Below are 14,021 nucleotides of genomic sequence, written 5' to 3'. Positions count from 1 at the left end.
GAGTTTAATACAGCTGAACTAAGCGGCTTCAGAGCCGCGAGAGCAGTGAGTCAGACACTGTCCCCAGAGCTAAGAGACTGAGAGACTCCGCCAGCTCTGAGTGAGAGGGGGAGGGAGGGGAGAGGGAGGATGGGGAGAGGGAGGGAGAGGGAGGATGGGGGGGAGGGAGGGAGGGAGAAAGAGGGAGGATAGGGAGAGGGAGGGAGAGAAGGAGGTGAAAACAAGCAGTAAGGAGATTCTGGCAGCAGCGGGAGCTGAGAATCAGATTCACCACGAGGAGTGTTGTCACTATGAGAGACTGTTGGAAGGATCGCCACGTTATTCACTCTGTCGGTCTGTCTCTCTGCCAGTCTGAGTGTGTCTCTGCCAGTCTGTGTGTGTGTCTCTGCCAGTCTCTGTGTGTTGATCCGTAAAGAACATTGTGGAGTGTGGACCATGAAGCCGAATTGTATTTTACATCCAGATCAGCAGAAACAGACAGAAGAGGAACTTGGGACGGGAGGAGCGTGATAGCTGGTGATCTCTGATGAAAACGAGCAGCAATAGCAGGACCCAACCAACCACTCTCACTGAGGAAACGATTAACCTGTCGTGGTATATTGACCGAAACGGACATCTGAAGAATATTCAAATGGAACTCCCTTAATAAAGGGAGGTGTTCAGGACCAGATAGAAACTGGCCAGTACCGAAACATCTTTCCTTCAGCACCAAAACAGAATCTGTTACTGGAGTAACTGGTCAGTACTGAAACAGAATCTGTTACTGGAGTAACTGGTCAGTACTGAAACAGAATCTGTTACTGGAGTAAACATCTTACAGAGGAACCTTCATCACCAAAAACATCATTTCTCACTGAAGAAAGTGTTCAGTACCAAAACAACTCCCTGAGGAAACTGTTACGAACCAATATATCTCTTACAGAAGACAGTTCAGTCCCAGCGAGCTGAGGGGAGTCAGGATGTTTGGTCCCCGGACGACATTAAACCCAGGTTGGATTTGGCTTCGCGTCTCATTGTGGAGTGGAGGAGAGGAGTGGAGAGAAGAGGTTTCTATTTGTGCTGATGGTGTGTGATCGAAAGAGACAGGACGACATCGTGAGATGGCTGATAATTCATCAACGCCAGCATTTATAGAAATACAGAAATATGTCAAATAATAACAATGTCTCATCAATGTAATCAATCATCAATGAACAGACAGTGGACTTAAGATAAACGTGTGGATTCAGGAGAATGAAAGTCACTAGTTTGGATGTCATATTCAGGGGAGCACAAGTTGTACAGAGAGGATAAGGGAGGACAAGTCTCAGACCCTGGCAAGAACATAGACACTCTTCCTGTATTGATTGAGTGATTTGCGCAACATGCAAGCGCAACAGGTTAGCTTTGGGCATGCTAGCGATTGGTTAGGGTAAGGTTAGCTTTGGGCATGCTAGCGATTGGTTAGCTTTGGGCATGCTAGCGATTGGTTAGGGTAAGGTTAGCTTTGGGCATGCTAGCAAAGTGGTCAAGGTTCAAGATAAGGTTTGTAAACAAAAACACGCCAAAACAACACACCTGGATTCAAACCGCATTACAAAGTCCTGGATTCAAAGTCCTGCACACTACGACCTCTGCCACCCTGTTTCCACTAACAGGCTGGAACAATCAGAATGGAATGGGATCTTTGAATGCCCAGACACTGATTGAGATGGTCCATGCACTGGATATTCCAACTCAACTGTAAACTAACATAACCAGCGAAGCAGACTTCAAGTGGACACTATGATGTTGTGTGTAACTGGTTTGAGGAGTGTGAGGTGGACGGCTCGGCCTGGTCAGAGGAGTGTGTGCACGTGTGTGACGCAGGTGGTTCTGATGTGTCTGACTGTCCTGTCTTCCTGTCTGTCCGTCTGGGCTGAAGACCAGATCATCTTCGACCACCATGCTGTCTACTGGAACAGCACAAACCCCAGGTAGGATGATACAGTCTGTGCATGTGTGTGTGTGTGTGTTTGTGTGGATGCTATAATTGAGCTGAAAGCTCCTTTTGTCTCTGATAGACAATGAGGGCATCATGCCTCCCTTTCTAGTTATTGAGTAAAGCTGATACACACGCACGCAAGCACGCACACACACACACACACACACACACACACACACACACACACACACACACACACACACACACACACACACACACACACACACACACACACACACACACACACACACACACACACACACACACACACACACACACACACACACAATGCTGTGGTTAGCTGGGTCTCATTGACATGGTGCAGAGCAGCCTCGCTCTGTCAGTCTAATGAATTCTGACAGACTGGACAGCCTCCCCCTCCCTCCCTCCCTCCCTCCCTCCTCTCTCTCTCTCTCTCTCTCTCTCTCAGGTACATATATAAACAGTGAAAGTGCTCCCACTCTATCACGGTTGAATTACCACTAACCGGCTAACAGCCCTGTCTCCCCCTGCAACACACACACACTGACGCTGCTGATTTAGTTCAGCTAACAGCTCTGTCTCTCCACAAGTGCTCAAATATTTAACAGGCAAGGAGGAAGAGTCTCCTCTCTCTCTCCTCTCTCTTTCTCTCCGTCTCTTTCCTTCTTTTTTTTCCTTTCTCACTCTGCTCTTCCCCTCCTCCCTCTGTCAACGTGCTACATCAGACAACATGCTTTGTTTGTGCAATGCTATTGTTGTATAGCTGAATTACTGTGTGATGGGAGGTTGATGGAAAAGTTTGTTTATACAGAAACAAATGAACAGGAGATGAGTTTCAAACCACACACACACACACACACACACACACACACACACACACACAGAGCTTTGTTTCTGCGAAACACACATGCACACACATTCTGTCTCTATAGCCTCAGATAATAGCCAAATCTAATCCCAGGGTTTATCCTTCAAAGTAATTATTTCCTCTCCTCCCTTTTTCCTCCCCATCCCGTTTCCTCCCGATCCCGTTTCCTCCCCATCCCGTTTCCTCCTGATCCCGTTTCCTCCCCATCCCGTTTCCTCCTGATCCCGTTTTCTCCCCATTCCGATTTCTCCGCATCACGTTTTCTCCTCTCTCTTCTGGGAGGCTTTGTGGTTCTCTCCATCCTCCTCCAGAGGTCCCTAATGATGATTGCAGAGGGTTTCATGCTATGGAATGGATGTCCTCAGAGAGAAACTGAAAGGGGAAGATAGTAGCTAGTGTGTGTGTGTCTGTGTGTGCAGAAAGGCCTACTCTCCTCTCAACTGTGTCAGACACACAGACTTAGCCATGTGCAGTCTCTCCTGTCCCCTGCACCACATTCACATCCATGTATCTGTCTCGCCCTTGTTCCCCAAGACACGCACACACTTTCTCTACTGTCCCCTGTGGCATACACAGATATATCTTTCAGTTTTTTCTGACACACACATCTTTACTATACACGTACATGTAACAGCAAACCTTTGTGTGTTTGTGTGTGTCTCTCTATCTTACTGTCTTCTCTGTTCGACATGAAACAGCCTCTGTCTGCCTGCCTGTCTGTCTGTCTGTCTGTGTGTCTGTCTTCCTTTTATTCCCACTATGACTGATGTACATCAGTTATGACAAACACTTCTAAACAGGAGACAAGAAACAGGAGACAAGACAACAAAAGCCTGTTAACGTCTCTGACCTGATTACAATACAATAATCAAAGCTTTTGGTGTGTGTGTGTGTGTGTGTTTGTGTAAGCTCTCACTACACCATTTTTACAGAGAGATAGAGGGAGGGAGACAGAGGTTGGAAGGAGAGAAGGAGAAGAGTTGTGGAATGAGAGGTGGATGAGAAAAAGTATGTGGAGAGAGACAGGAATATATGTTTTGCTGGTGTACACAATCTGTTTTCCACTTGGTTTAGCTTTACAGGTGATGTTAAACGTCTATAAAACATTTGTCAGGACTCGGAACAGCTTTCACTCAGCAAACTTTGTTAGGAAATCTGTTTTTAGTGGTGTGTGTGTGTGTTTGATATTGCAATCACATCACCACTCATTATACATTTTAAAAGATGGAGGCACTTGTCTGAAATATCCCCTTATTCTTGATCTGATCTCGCTTCACTGACAGGTCCTTCTTGAATTATGGTGACATTTGGGCACTTTGGGGAAAAAAGTACTTAATTCTTCTAGATGTGTATTTATTTCAATGTATTTAGTTACATCTTCTCATTCTAAATCAACTAACATGGTACCTTAATGACTTTAAATAACGTTTACCATTATGATAACATTGTGTCACCAGTAGGAGTATTAACACCAATGAGGGTAACACCAATGTGTCACGTGTGCTCCCTCTCCGGCCTCTAGGTCACCAGGCTGCTTGTTATGGCGCACACCTGTCACCATCGTTACGCGCACCAGCGCCTCATGAGACTCACCTGGACTCCAACACCTCCCTGATTACCTTCCCTATATATGTCACTCCCTTTGGTTCCTTCCCTATATATGTCACTCCCTTTGGTTCCTTCCCTATATATGTCACTCCCTTTGGTTCCTTCCCCAGGCGCCATTGTTTCTGTTCATGTCATTGTTTGTGTTTTTCTTGTTAAACATGGAGGCCACAAATGCTGAAATCTAAGGTCATCAATCATTTAAAAAGAATGTACTGAAGTGATATGATTAATCATTTTGCTCACAATGATATTTCCCTTCATTTAAATTCACTAACACCAAGTGGCACTTTGGATTGAAACACACCACATGATTAACTGAATCTTCAAATGTATGACGTACTTAAAGGGTGTGTTTAGCTAATCATTTTATTTAATATAGACCCCTCCCTGATAAGTTTGCCACTGGAGAGAATGCTCAAGGTTCTTGTATATCTTGCTAATCATTGATTTTCAAGGCGGTAACCAATGAAATAACACTGAGGGACACACATTATACTGGTAACTTCATAGCCTTCTTTGTTTTTATTGATCTATACAATACCTGATAGTAGATGTCAAAGATAGCAGATATATACAAGATATCTGGTGTACTGCATTAGAAACACAATATACTAGAGATATTAGATGGAAACATTCAATATTACATCGAAACATAAGAGATGGAAAGAAGGTATTCGACACAGACGCACGCACGCCCACCCACACACACGACAATGAAATGACAGGAGTGAGAAAGGAAAGAAGTAGAGAAATATACTATAAGAAAGGCAGGGACAAAGACGGGGGAGATAAAGAGATTACAGGAGGAGTTACAGGAGGAGTGTGTGAGGTATGAGTTGTGGCGTACGGCTGTGGAGCTGCATACTCACTGTTTGATCACACACACTTCAAACGCACACTTCTGTCTTCTTTCCAGATCCCAGAACTGTGTGTCTTTGTGTGTGTGTGTTAGAGATGGTGCACTGTTCTAAACTGGGTCGGTCCTAAAAACTAGACTGCTGAGAAAGTGGCGGTGCAGCTACCTTCTAACATTACTAACAGCTTTACGCTGGGCTTCTTAAAGGGATAGTTCACCCAAATGATTAAATGCCTTATTAGTTTCCTTACCCTGAAAGAGGTCCTATGGACAAGGACAGACTGTAATCCACACTTTGTGTGTGTTTACTCATGGTGACCAACCACTAACTTTAAGCATTAGTGTGTGTGTGTGTGTGTGTGTGTGTGTGTGTGTGTGTGTGTGTGTGTGTGTGTGTGTGTGTGTGTGTGTGTGTGTGTGTGTGTGTGTGTGTTTGGAAAGGGATTGTGATAGCTTATTATTCTGAAGTTTTTCTTGCTGTCTACATCTGTGAGAGAAACACAATTGGAGAGGAAATACTTGTCTGTCTGAGAGAGAGAGAGAGGTTTTCAGAGATGTGTGTGTGTGTGTGCCACAGCTGGTGAGAAAAAGCTCCCAGCAACATCTCCTCATTGGTTCAGAGTTCAAAGGCTGTTTTCTCTCTGGTTGGTGAGAAAGGGAATTACCCCCCCCCCCCACACACACTGCTGTCTTTATTAGTCTTGAGGAGGTGATGAGGCACAATTTCTCCTTCCTACTTTCTCACTAATTCAGAGAGACTGCCTGGATGTATAATTCATGTTCTCTCTGCCATCCTCATTCAGGTGCACTGTGCTATTTCGCAAATGTTCAGCTTTAACATGTTTCAGCTGTGAAGAAGAGCATCTCCTGTAATGCTTCCACATCTGTCTCTAAGCCTAGCTCTACCCCCCCCCCCCACACACACACTAACCTCAGCTGTAACCCTGTACTCTACAAATCATTTATACTTTATATTTTTAATATAAATAATCATGTATTAATGATCCATCTACACTACAAGAGTGTCAAATTATTTAGAAATTATTTCTATGTTTTGTACGTAGTCATTGATAAGTGTTATTAGCCAAATGCCTTTCTCTAAACTACCGTCAAATCACTTAGACTTTCAAATGTATAGGCTGATAGGTTCATACTTTATTAATCCTCAAGACGACATTTCAGTAGAGAAAGCTGAGAGACATAAGAGGGTTAAAAGTAGAAATGTGTTAAATCATTAAGAGAAAAATAGGAAGTTTATACAGTGAGACAGAAAAATGGGTTAGAAAGGATGCTGGTTGTCTGGTTAGAGAATCCTCTATAGATGCTGGTTGTCTGGTTAGAGAATCCTCTATAGATGCTGGTTGTCTGGTTAGAGAATCTTCTATAGATGCTGGTTGTCTGGTTAGAGAATCCTCTATAGATGCTGGTTGTCTGGTTAGAGAATCCTCTATAGATGCTGGTTGTCTGGTTAGAGAATCCTCTATAGATGCTGGTTGTCTGGTTAGAGAATCCTCTATAGATGCTGGTTGTCTGGTTAGAGAATCCTATATAGAGTGGGGCAAAAAAGTATTTAGTCAGCCACAAATTGTGCAAGTTCTCCCACTTAAAAAGATGAGAGGCCTGTAATTTTCATCATAGGTACACGTCAACTATGACACACAAAATGAGAAGAAAAAAAATCCAGAAAATCACATTGTAGGATTTTTTATGAATTTATTTGCAAATTATGGTGGAAAATAAGTATTTGGTCCCCTACAAACTGGCTCTCACAGACCTGTAACTTCTTCTTTAAGAGGCTCCTCTGTCCTCCACTCGTTACCTGTATTAATAGCACCTGTTTGAACTTGTTATCAGTATAAAAGACACCTTTCCACAACCTCAACAGTCATACTCCAAACTCCACTATTGCCAAGACCAAAGAGCTGTCTAAGGACACCAGAAACAAAATTGTAGACCTGCACCAGGCTGGGAAGACTGAATCTGCAATAGGTAAGCAGCTTGGTTTGAAGAAATCAACTGTGGGAGCAATTATTAGGAAATGGAAGACATACAAGACCACTGATAATCTCCCTCAATCTGGGGCTCCACGCAAGATCTCACCCCGTGGGGTCAAAATGATCACAAGAACGGTGAGCAAAAATCCCAGAACCACACGGGGGGACCTAGTGAATGACCTGCAGAGAGCTGGAACCAAAGTAACAAAGCCTACCATCAGTAACACACTATGCCGCCAGGGACTCAAATCCTGCAGTGCCAGACGTATCCCCCTGCTTAAGCCAGTACATGTCCAGGCCCGTCTGAAGTTTGCTAGAGAGCATTTGTATGATCCAGAAGAAGATTGGGAGAATGCCATATGGTCAGATGAAACCAAAATATAACTTTTTGGTAAAAACTCAACTCGTTGTGTTTGGAGGACAAAGAATTCTGAGTTGCATCCAAAGAACACCATACCTACTGTGAAGCATGGGGGTGGAAACATCATGCTTTGGGGCTGTTTTTCTGCAAAGGGACCAGCACGACTGATCCGTGTAAAGGAAAGAATGAATGGGGCCATATATTGTGAGATTTTGAGTGAAAACCTCCTTCCATCAGCAAGGGCATTGAAGATGAAACGTGGCTGGGTCTTTCAGCATGACAATGATCCCAAACACACCGCCCGGGCAACGAAGGAGTGGCTTCGTAAGAAGCATTTCAAGGTCCTGGAGTGGCCCAGCCAGTCTCCAGATCTCAACCCATAGAAAATCTTTGGAGGGAGTTGAAAGTCCGTGTTGCCCAGCAACAGCCCCAAAACGTCACTGCTCTAGAGGAGATCTGCATGGAAGAATGGGCCAAAATACCAGCAACAGTGTGTGAAAACCTTGTGAAGACTTACAGAAAATGTTTGACCTCTGTCATTGCCAACAAAGGGTATATAACAAAGTATTGAGTTAAACTTTTGTTATTGACCAAATACTTATTTTCCACCATAATTTGCAAATAAATTCATTAAAAATCCTACAATGTGATTTTCTGGATTTTTCCCCCTCATTTTGTGTGTCATAGTTGAAGTGTACCTGTGATGAAAATTACAGGCCTCTCTCCTCTTTTTAAGTGGGAGAACTTGCACAATTGGTGGCTGACTAAATACTTTTTTGCCCCACTGTAGATGCTGATTGTCTGGTTAGAGAATCCTCTATAGATGCTGGTTGTCTGGTTAGAGAATCCGCTATAGATGCTGGTTGTCTGGTTAGAGAATCCGCTATAGATGCTGGTTGTCTGGTTAGAGAATCCTCTATAGATGCTGGTTGTCTGGTTAGAGAATCCGCTATAGATGCTGGTTGTCTGGTTAGAGAATCCGCTATAGATGCTGGTTGTCTGGTTAGAGAATCCTCTATAGATGCTGGTTGTCTGGTTAGAGAATCCGCTATAGATGCTGGTTGTCTGGTTAGAGAATCCGCTATAGATACTGGTTGTCTGGTTAGAGAATCCTCTATAGATTCTGGTTAGAGAATCCTCTATAGGTGGTGGTTGTCTGGTAAAGGGTTGGGGGTTATGTGGTAAAGGGTTGGGTTGGGTTGGTGGTTGTCTGGTAAAGGGTTGGGGTGGTGATTGTCTGGTAAAGGGTTGGGGTGGTGATTGTCTGGTAAAGGGTTGGGGTGGTGGTTGTCTGGTAAAGGGTTGTGTTGGTGGTTGTCTGGTAAAGGGTTGGGGTGGTGGTTGTCTGGTAAAGGGTTGTGTTGGTGGTTGTTTGGTAAAGGGTTGGGGTGGTGGTTGTCTGGTAAAGGGTTGTGTTGGTGGTTGTCTGGTAAAGGGTTGGGGTGGTGATTGTCTGGTAAAGGGTTGGGGTGGTGATTGTCTGGTAAAGGGTTGGGGTGGTGGTTGTCTGGTAAAGGGTTGTGTTGGTGGTTGTTTGGTAAAGGGTTGGGGTGGTGGTTGTCTGGTAAAGGGTTGTGTTGGTGGTTGTCTGGTAAAGGGTTGTGTTGGTGGTTGTTTGGTAAAGAGTTGGGGTGGTGGTTGTCTGATAAAGGGTTGTGTTGGTGGTTGTCTGGTAAAGGGTTGGGGTGGTGGTTGTCTGATAAAGGGTTGTGTTGGTGGTTGTCTGGTAAAGGGTTGGGGTGGTGGTTGTCTGGTAAAGGGTTGTGTTGGTGGTTGTCTGGTAAAGGGTTGGGGCCAGAAGGGGGTTATGGTTGCTTGTTTTCTGGTAAAGTGCTTACGGGGCATGTCAGTGTTTGGAGGTGTTAATAAAACAGAAATGATATTATTGATCAAAGATGTGGCAAACTGCCCGCAGATATAACCTCATTTTGATATGGATGTGTGTTCGATATGGATTTAGTGAAGAGCCTCTAAGTGTTTTCCAGCTATGAGTGATTAAGTCAGGCTACTACAGTAGACACACATGAGGATGGGTGGGTGGAGAGAGGGATGGAGGGAGAGAGAGAGAAGGGTGGGGCAGGAATGAGGGGAAAACTCTTATGTTTATGTCAGTTGGTTAATCAGTTAGTTAGTCATCAGTCAATCAGACAAATGTGAAGCATCTACTGGGAGATTCAATTATTCAATTTCATCAAAATCACTGGAGCAGTTACATACTTTAAGTCAGGGGTAGGGGTAGTACCGTACAAAACTAGTCCCGAGAGGAGAGAGGGATAAAAGAGGAGAGTGTAGAGGGATGTGAGAGGAGAGTGTAGAGGGATATGAGAGGAGAGTATAGAGGGATGTGAGAGGAGAGGAGAGTGTAGAGAGATATGAGAGGAGAGGAGAGTGTAGAGGGATATGAGAGGAGAGTGTAGAGGGATATGAGAGGAGAGGAGAGTGTAGAGGGATGAGAGGAGAGTGTAGAGGGATATGAGAGGAGAGGTAGAGGGATATGAGAGGAGAGTGTAGAGGGATATGAGAGGAGAGTGTAGAGGGATATGAGAGGAGAGTGTAGAGGGATATGAGAGGAGAGTGTAGAGGGATATGAGAGGAGAGTGTAGAGGGATATGAGAGGAGAGTGTAGAGGGATATGAGAGGAGAGTGTAGAGGGATATGAGAGGAGAGTGTAGAGGGATATGAGAGGAGAGTGTAGAGGGATATGAGAGGAGAGTGTAGAGGGATATGAGAGGAGAGTGTAGAGGGATATGAGAGGAGAGTGTAGAGGGATATGAGAGGAGAGGAGAGTGTAGAGGGATATGAGAGGAGAGGAGAGTGTAGAGGGATATGAGAGGAGAGTGTAGAGGGATTTGAGAGGAGAGTGTAGAGGGATATGAGAGGAGAGTGTAGAGGGATATGAGAGGAGAGTGTAGAGGGATGTGAGAGGAGAGTGTAGAGGGATGTGAGAGGAGAGTGTAGAGGGATATGAGAGGAGAGTGTAGAGGGATATGAGAGGAGAGTGTAGAGGGATATGAGAGGAGAGTGTAGAGGGATATGAGAGGAGAGTGTAGAGGGATATGAGAGGAGAGTGTAGAGGGATATGAGAGGAGAGTGTAGAGGGATATGAGAGGAGAGTGTAGAGGGATATGAGAGGAGAGGAGAGTGTAGAGGGATATGAGAGGAGAGGAGAGTGTAGAGAGATATGAGAGGGAGAGGAGAGTGTAGAGGGATGTGAGAGGAGAGGAGAGTGTAGAGGGATGTGAGAGGAGAGGAGAGTGTAGAGGGATATGAGAGGAGAGTGTAGAGGGATATGAGAGGAGAGGAGAGGAGAGTGTAGAGAGATGTGAGAGGAGAGTGTAGAGGGATATGAGAGGAGAGGAGAGTGTAGAGAGATGTGAGAGGAGAGGAGAGTATAGAGGGATGTGAGAGGAGAGGAGAGTGTAGAGGGATTTGAGAGGAGAGGAGAGTGTAGAGGATATGAGAGGAGAGTGTAGAGGGATGTGAGAGGAGAGGAGAGTGTAGAGGGATATGAGAGGAGAGTATAGAGGGATGTGAGAGGAGAGGAGAGTGTAGAGAGATATGAGAGGAGAGGAGAGTGTAGAGGGATGTGAGAGGAGAGTGTAGAGGGATGTGAGAGGAGAGGAGAGTGTAGAGGGATATGAGAGGAGAGTATAGAGGGATGTGAGAGGAGAGGAGAGTGTAGAGAGATATGAGAGGAGAGGAGAGTGTAGAGGGATGTGAGAGGAGAGTGTAGAGGGATGTGAGAGGAGAGTGTAGAGGGATATGAGAGGAGAGTGTAGAGGGATATGAGAGGAGAGTGTAGAGGATATGAGAGGAGAGTGTAGAGGGATGTGCGAGGAGAGTGTAGAGGATATGAGAGGAGAGTGTAGAGGGATGAGAGGAGAGTGTAGAGGGATGTGAGAGGAGAGGAGCGTGTAGAGAGATATGAGAGGAGAGGAGAGTGTAGAGGGATATGAGAGGAGAGTGTAGAGGGATAGGAGAGGAGAGGGTAGAGGGATATGAGAGGAGAGGAGAGTGTAGAGAGATATGAGAGGAGAGGAGAGTGTAGAGGGATATGAGAGGAGAGTGTAGAGGGATAGGAGAGGAGAGGGTAGAGGGATATGAGAGGAGAGTGTAGAGGGATATGAGAGGAGAGTGTAGAGGGATATGAGAGGAGAGTGTAGAGGGATGTGCGAGGAGAGTGTAGAGGGATATGAGAGGAGAGTGTAGAGGGATGAGAGGAGAGAGTAGAGGGATATAGAGGAGAGGGAGGGATATGAGAGGAGAGGAGAGTGTAGAGGGATATGAGAGGAGAGGAGAGTGTAGAGAGATATGAGAGGAGAGGAGAGTGTAGAGGGATATGAGAGGAGAGTGTAGAGGGATGTGAGAGGAGAGGAGAGTGTAGAGGGATATGAGAGGAGAGGAGAGTGTAGAGGGATATGAGAGGAGAGGAGAGTGTAGAGGGATATGAGAGGAGAGGAGAGTGTAGCGGGATATGAGAGGAGAGTGTAGAGGGATATGAGAGGAGAGTGTAGAGGGATATGAGAGGAGAGGAGAGTGTAGAGGGATATGAGAGGAGAGTGTAGAGGGATATGAGAGGAGAGTGTAGAGGGATATGAGAGGAGAGGAAAGTGTAGAGGGATATGAGAGGAGAGTAGATGGATATGAGAGGAGAGTGTAGAGGGATATGAGAGGAGAGGAAAGTGTAGAGGGATATGAGAGGAGAGTGTAGAGGGATATGAGAGGAGAGTGTAGAGGGATATGAGAGGAGAGGAGAGTGTAGAGGGATGTGAGAGGAGAGTGGAGAGGGATATGAGAGGAGAGTGTAGAGGGATATGAGAGGAGAGTGTAGAGGGATATGAGAGGAGAGTGTAGAGGGATATGAGAGGAGAGTGTAGAGGGATATGAGAGGAGAGTGTAGAGGGATATGAGAGGAGAGGAGAGTGTAGAGGGATATGAGAGGAGGGGAGAGTGTAGAGGGATATGAGAGGAGAGGAGAGTGTAGAGAGATGTGAGAGGAGAGTGTAGAGGGATATGAGAGGAGAGGAGAGTGTAGAGAGATGTGAGAGGAGAGTGTAGAGGGATATGAGAGGAGAGTGTAGAGGGATATGAGAGGAGAGGAGAGTGTAGAGGGATATGAGAGGAGAGGAGAGTGTAGAGGGATATGAGAGGAGAGGAGAGTGTAGAGGGATATGAGAGGAGAGTATAGAGGGATGTGAGAGGAGAGGAGAGTGTAGAGAGATATGAGAGGAGAGGAGAGTGTAGAGGGATATGAGAGGAGAGTGTAGAGGGATGTGAGAGGAGAGGAGAGTGTAGAGGGATATGAGAGGAGAGGAGAGTGTAGAGGGATATGAGAGGAGAGGAGAGTGTAGAGGGATATGAGAGGAGTGTAGCGGGATATGAGAGGAGAGTGTAGAGGGATGTGAGAGGAGAGGAGAGTATAGAGGGATATGAGAGGAGAGTGTAGAGGGATATGAGAGGAGAGTGTAGAGGGATGAGAGGAGAGTGAGGGATGAGAGGGATATGAGGGAGGAGAGGAGAGAGAGTAGAGAGATATGAGAGGAGAGGAGAGTGCAGAGGGATATGAGAGGAGAGTGTAGAGGGATAGGAGAGGAGAGGGTAGAGGGATATGAGAGGAGAGTGTAGAGGGATATGAGAGGAGAGTGTAGAGGGATATGAGAGGAGAGTGTAGAGGGATGAGAGGAGAGTGTAGAGGGATATGAGAGGAGAGTGTAGAGGGATATGAGAGGAGAGGAGAGTGTAGAGGGATATGAGAGGAGAGGAGAGTGTAGAGGGATATGAGAGGAGAGTATAGAGGGATGTGAGAGGAGAGGAGAGTGTAGAGAGATATGAGAGGAGAGGAGAGTGTAGAGGGATATGAGAGGAGAGTGTAGAGGGATGTGAGAGGAGAGGAGAGTGTAGAGGGATATGAGAGGAGAGGAGAGTGTAGAGGGATATGAGAGGAGAGGAGAGTGTAGAGGGATATGAGAGGAGAGTGTAGCGGGATATGAGAGGAGAGTGTAGAGGGATGTGAGAGGAGAGGAGAGTATAGAGGGATATGAGAGGAGAGTGTAGAGGGATATGAGAGGAGAGTGTAGAGGGATATGAGAGGAGAGTGTAGAGGGATAGGAGAGGAGAGTGTAGAGGGATATGAGAGGAGAGTGTAGAGGGATATGAGAGGAGAGTGTAGAGGGATATGAGAGGAGAGTGTAGAGGGATATGAGAGGAGAGGAGAGTGTAGAGGGATATGAGAGGAGAGTGTAGAGGGATATGAGAGGAGAGTGTAGAGGGATATGAGAGGAGAGGAAAGTGTAGAGGGATATGAGAGGAGAGTAGATGGATATGAGAGGAGAGTGTAGAGGGATATGAGAGGAGAGGAAAGTGTAGAGGGATATGAGAGGAGAGTGTAG

At 45.7% G+C, this 14,021-nt stretch overlaps 1 protein-coding gene across 1 annotated transcript in view; it reads left to right on the top strand.

Moving 5' to 3' along the window:
• The first annotated feature begins 219 nt into the window (after positions 1-219).
• LOC112236957 (ephrin-A2-like) overlaps positions 220-14,021 on the top strand; it is a 33,412-nt gene continuing 19,610 nt past the window's right edge. The window contains exon 1 of the mRNA XM_042296847.1: positions 220-1,955. Coding sequence (XP_042152781.1) covers positions 1,765-1,955 — 191 coding nt within the window. The 5' untranslated portion in view covers positions 220-1,764. The remainder of the gene's footprint in view (positions 1,956-14,021) is intronic.

This window comes from Oncorhynchus tshawytscha, linkage group LG14, assembly GCF_018296145.1.
Source record: "Oncorhynchus tshawytscha isolate Ot180627B linkage group LG14, Otsh_v2.0, whole genome shotgun sequence".
Lineage (NCBI taxonomy): Eukaryota > Metazoa > Chordata > Actinopteri > Salmoniformes > Salmonidae > Oncorhynchus > Oncorhynchus tshawytscha.
The sequence above is the reverse complement of the archived record's forward strand: the minus strand, read 5'-3'. Positions and strand labels throughout refer to the sequence as shown.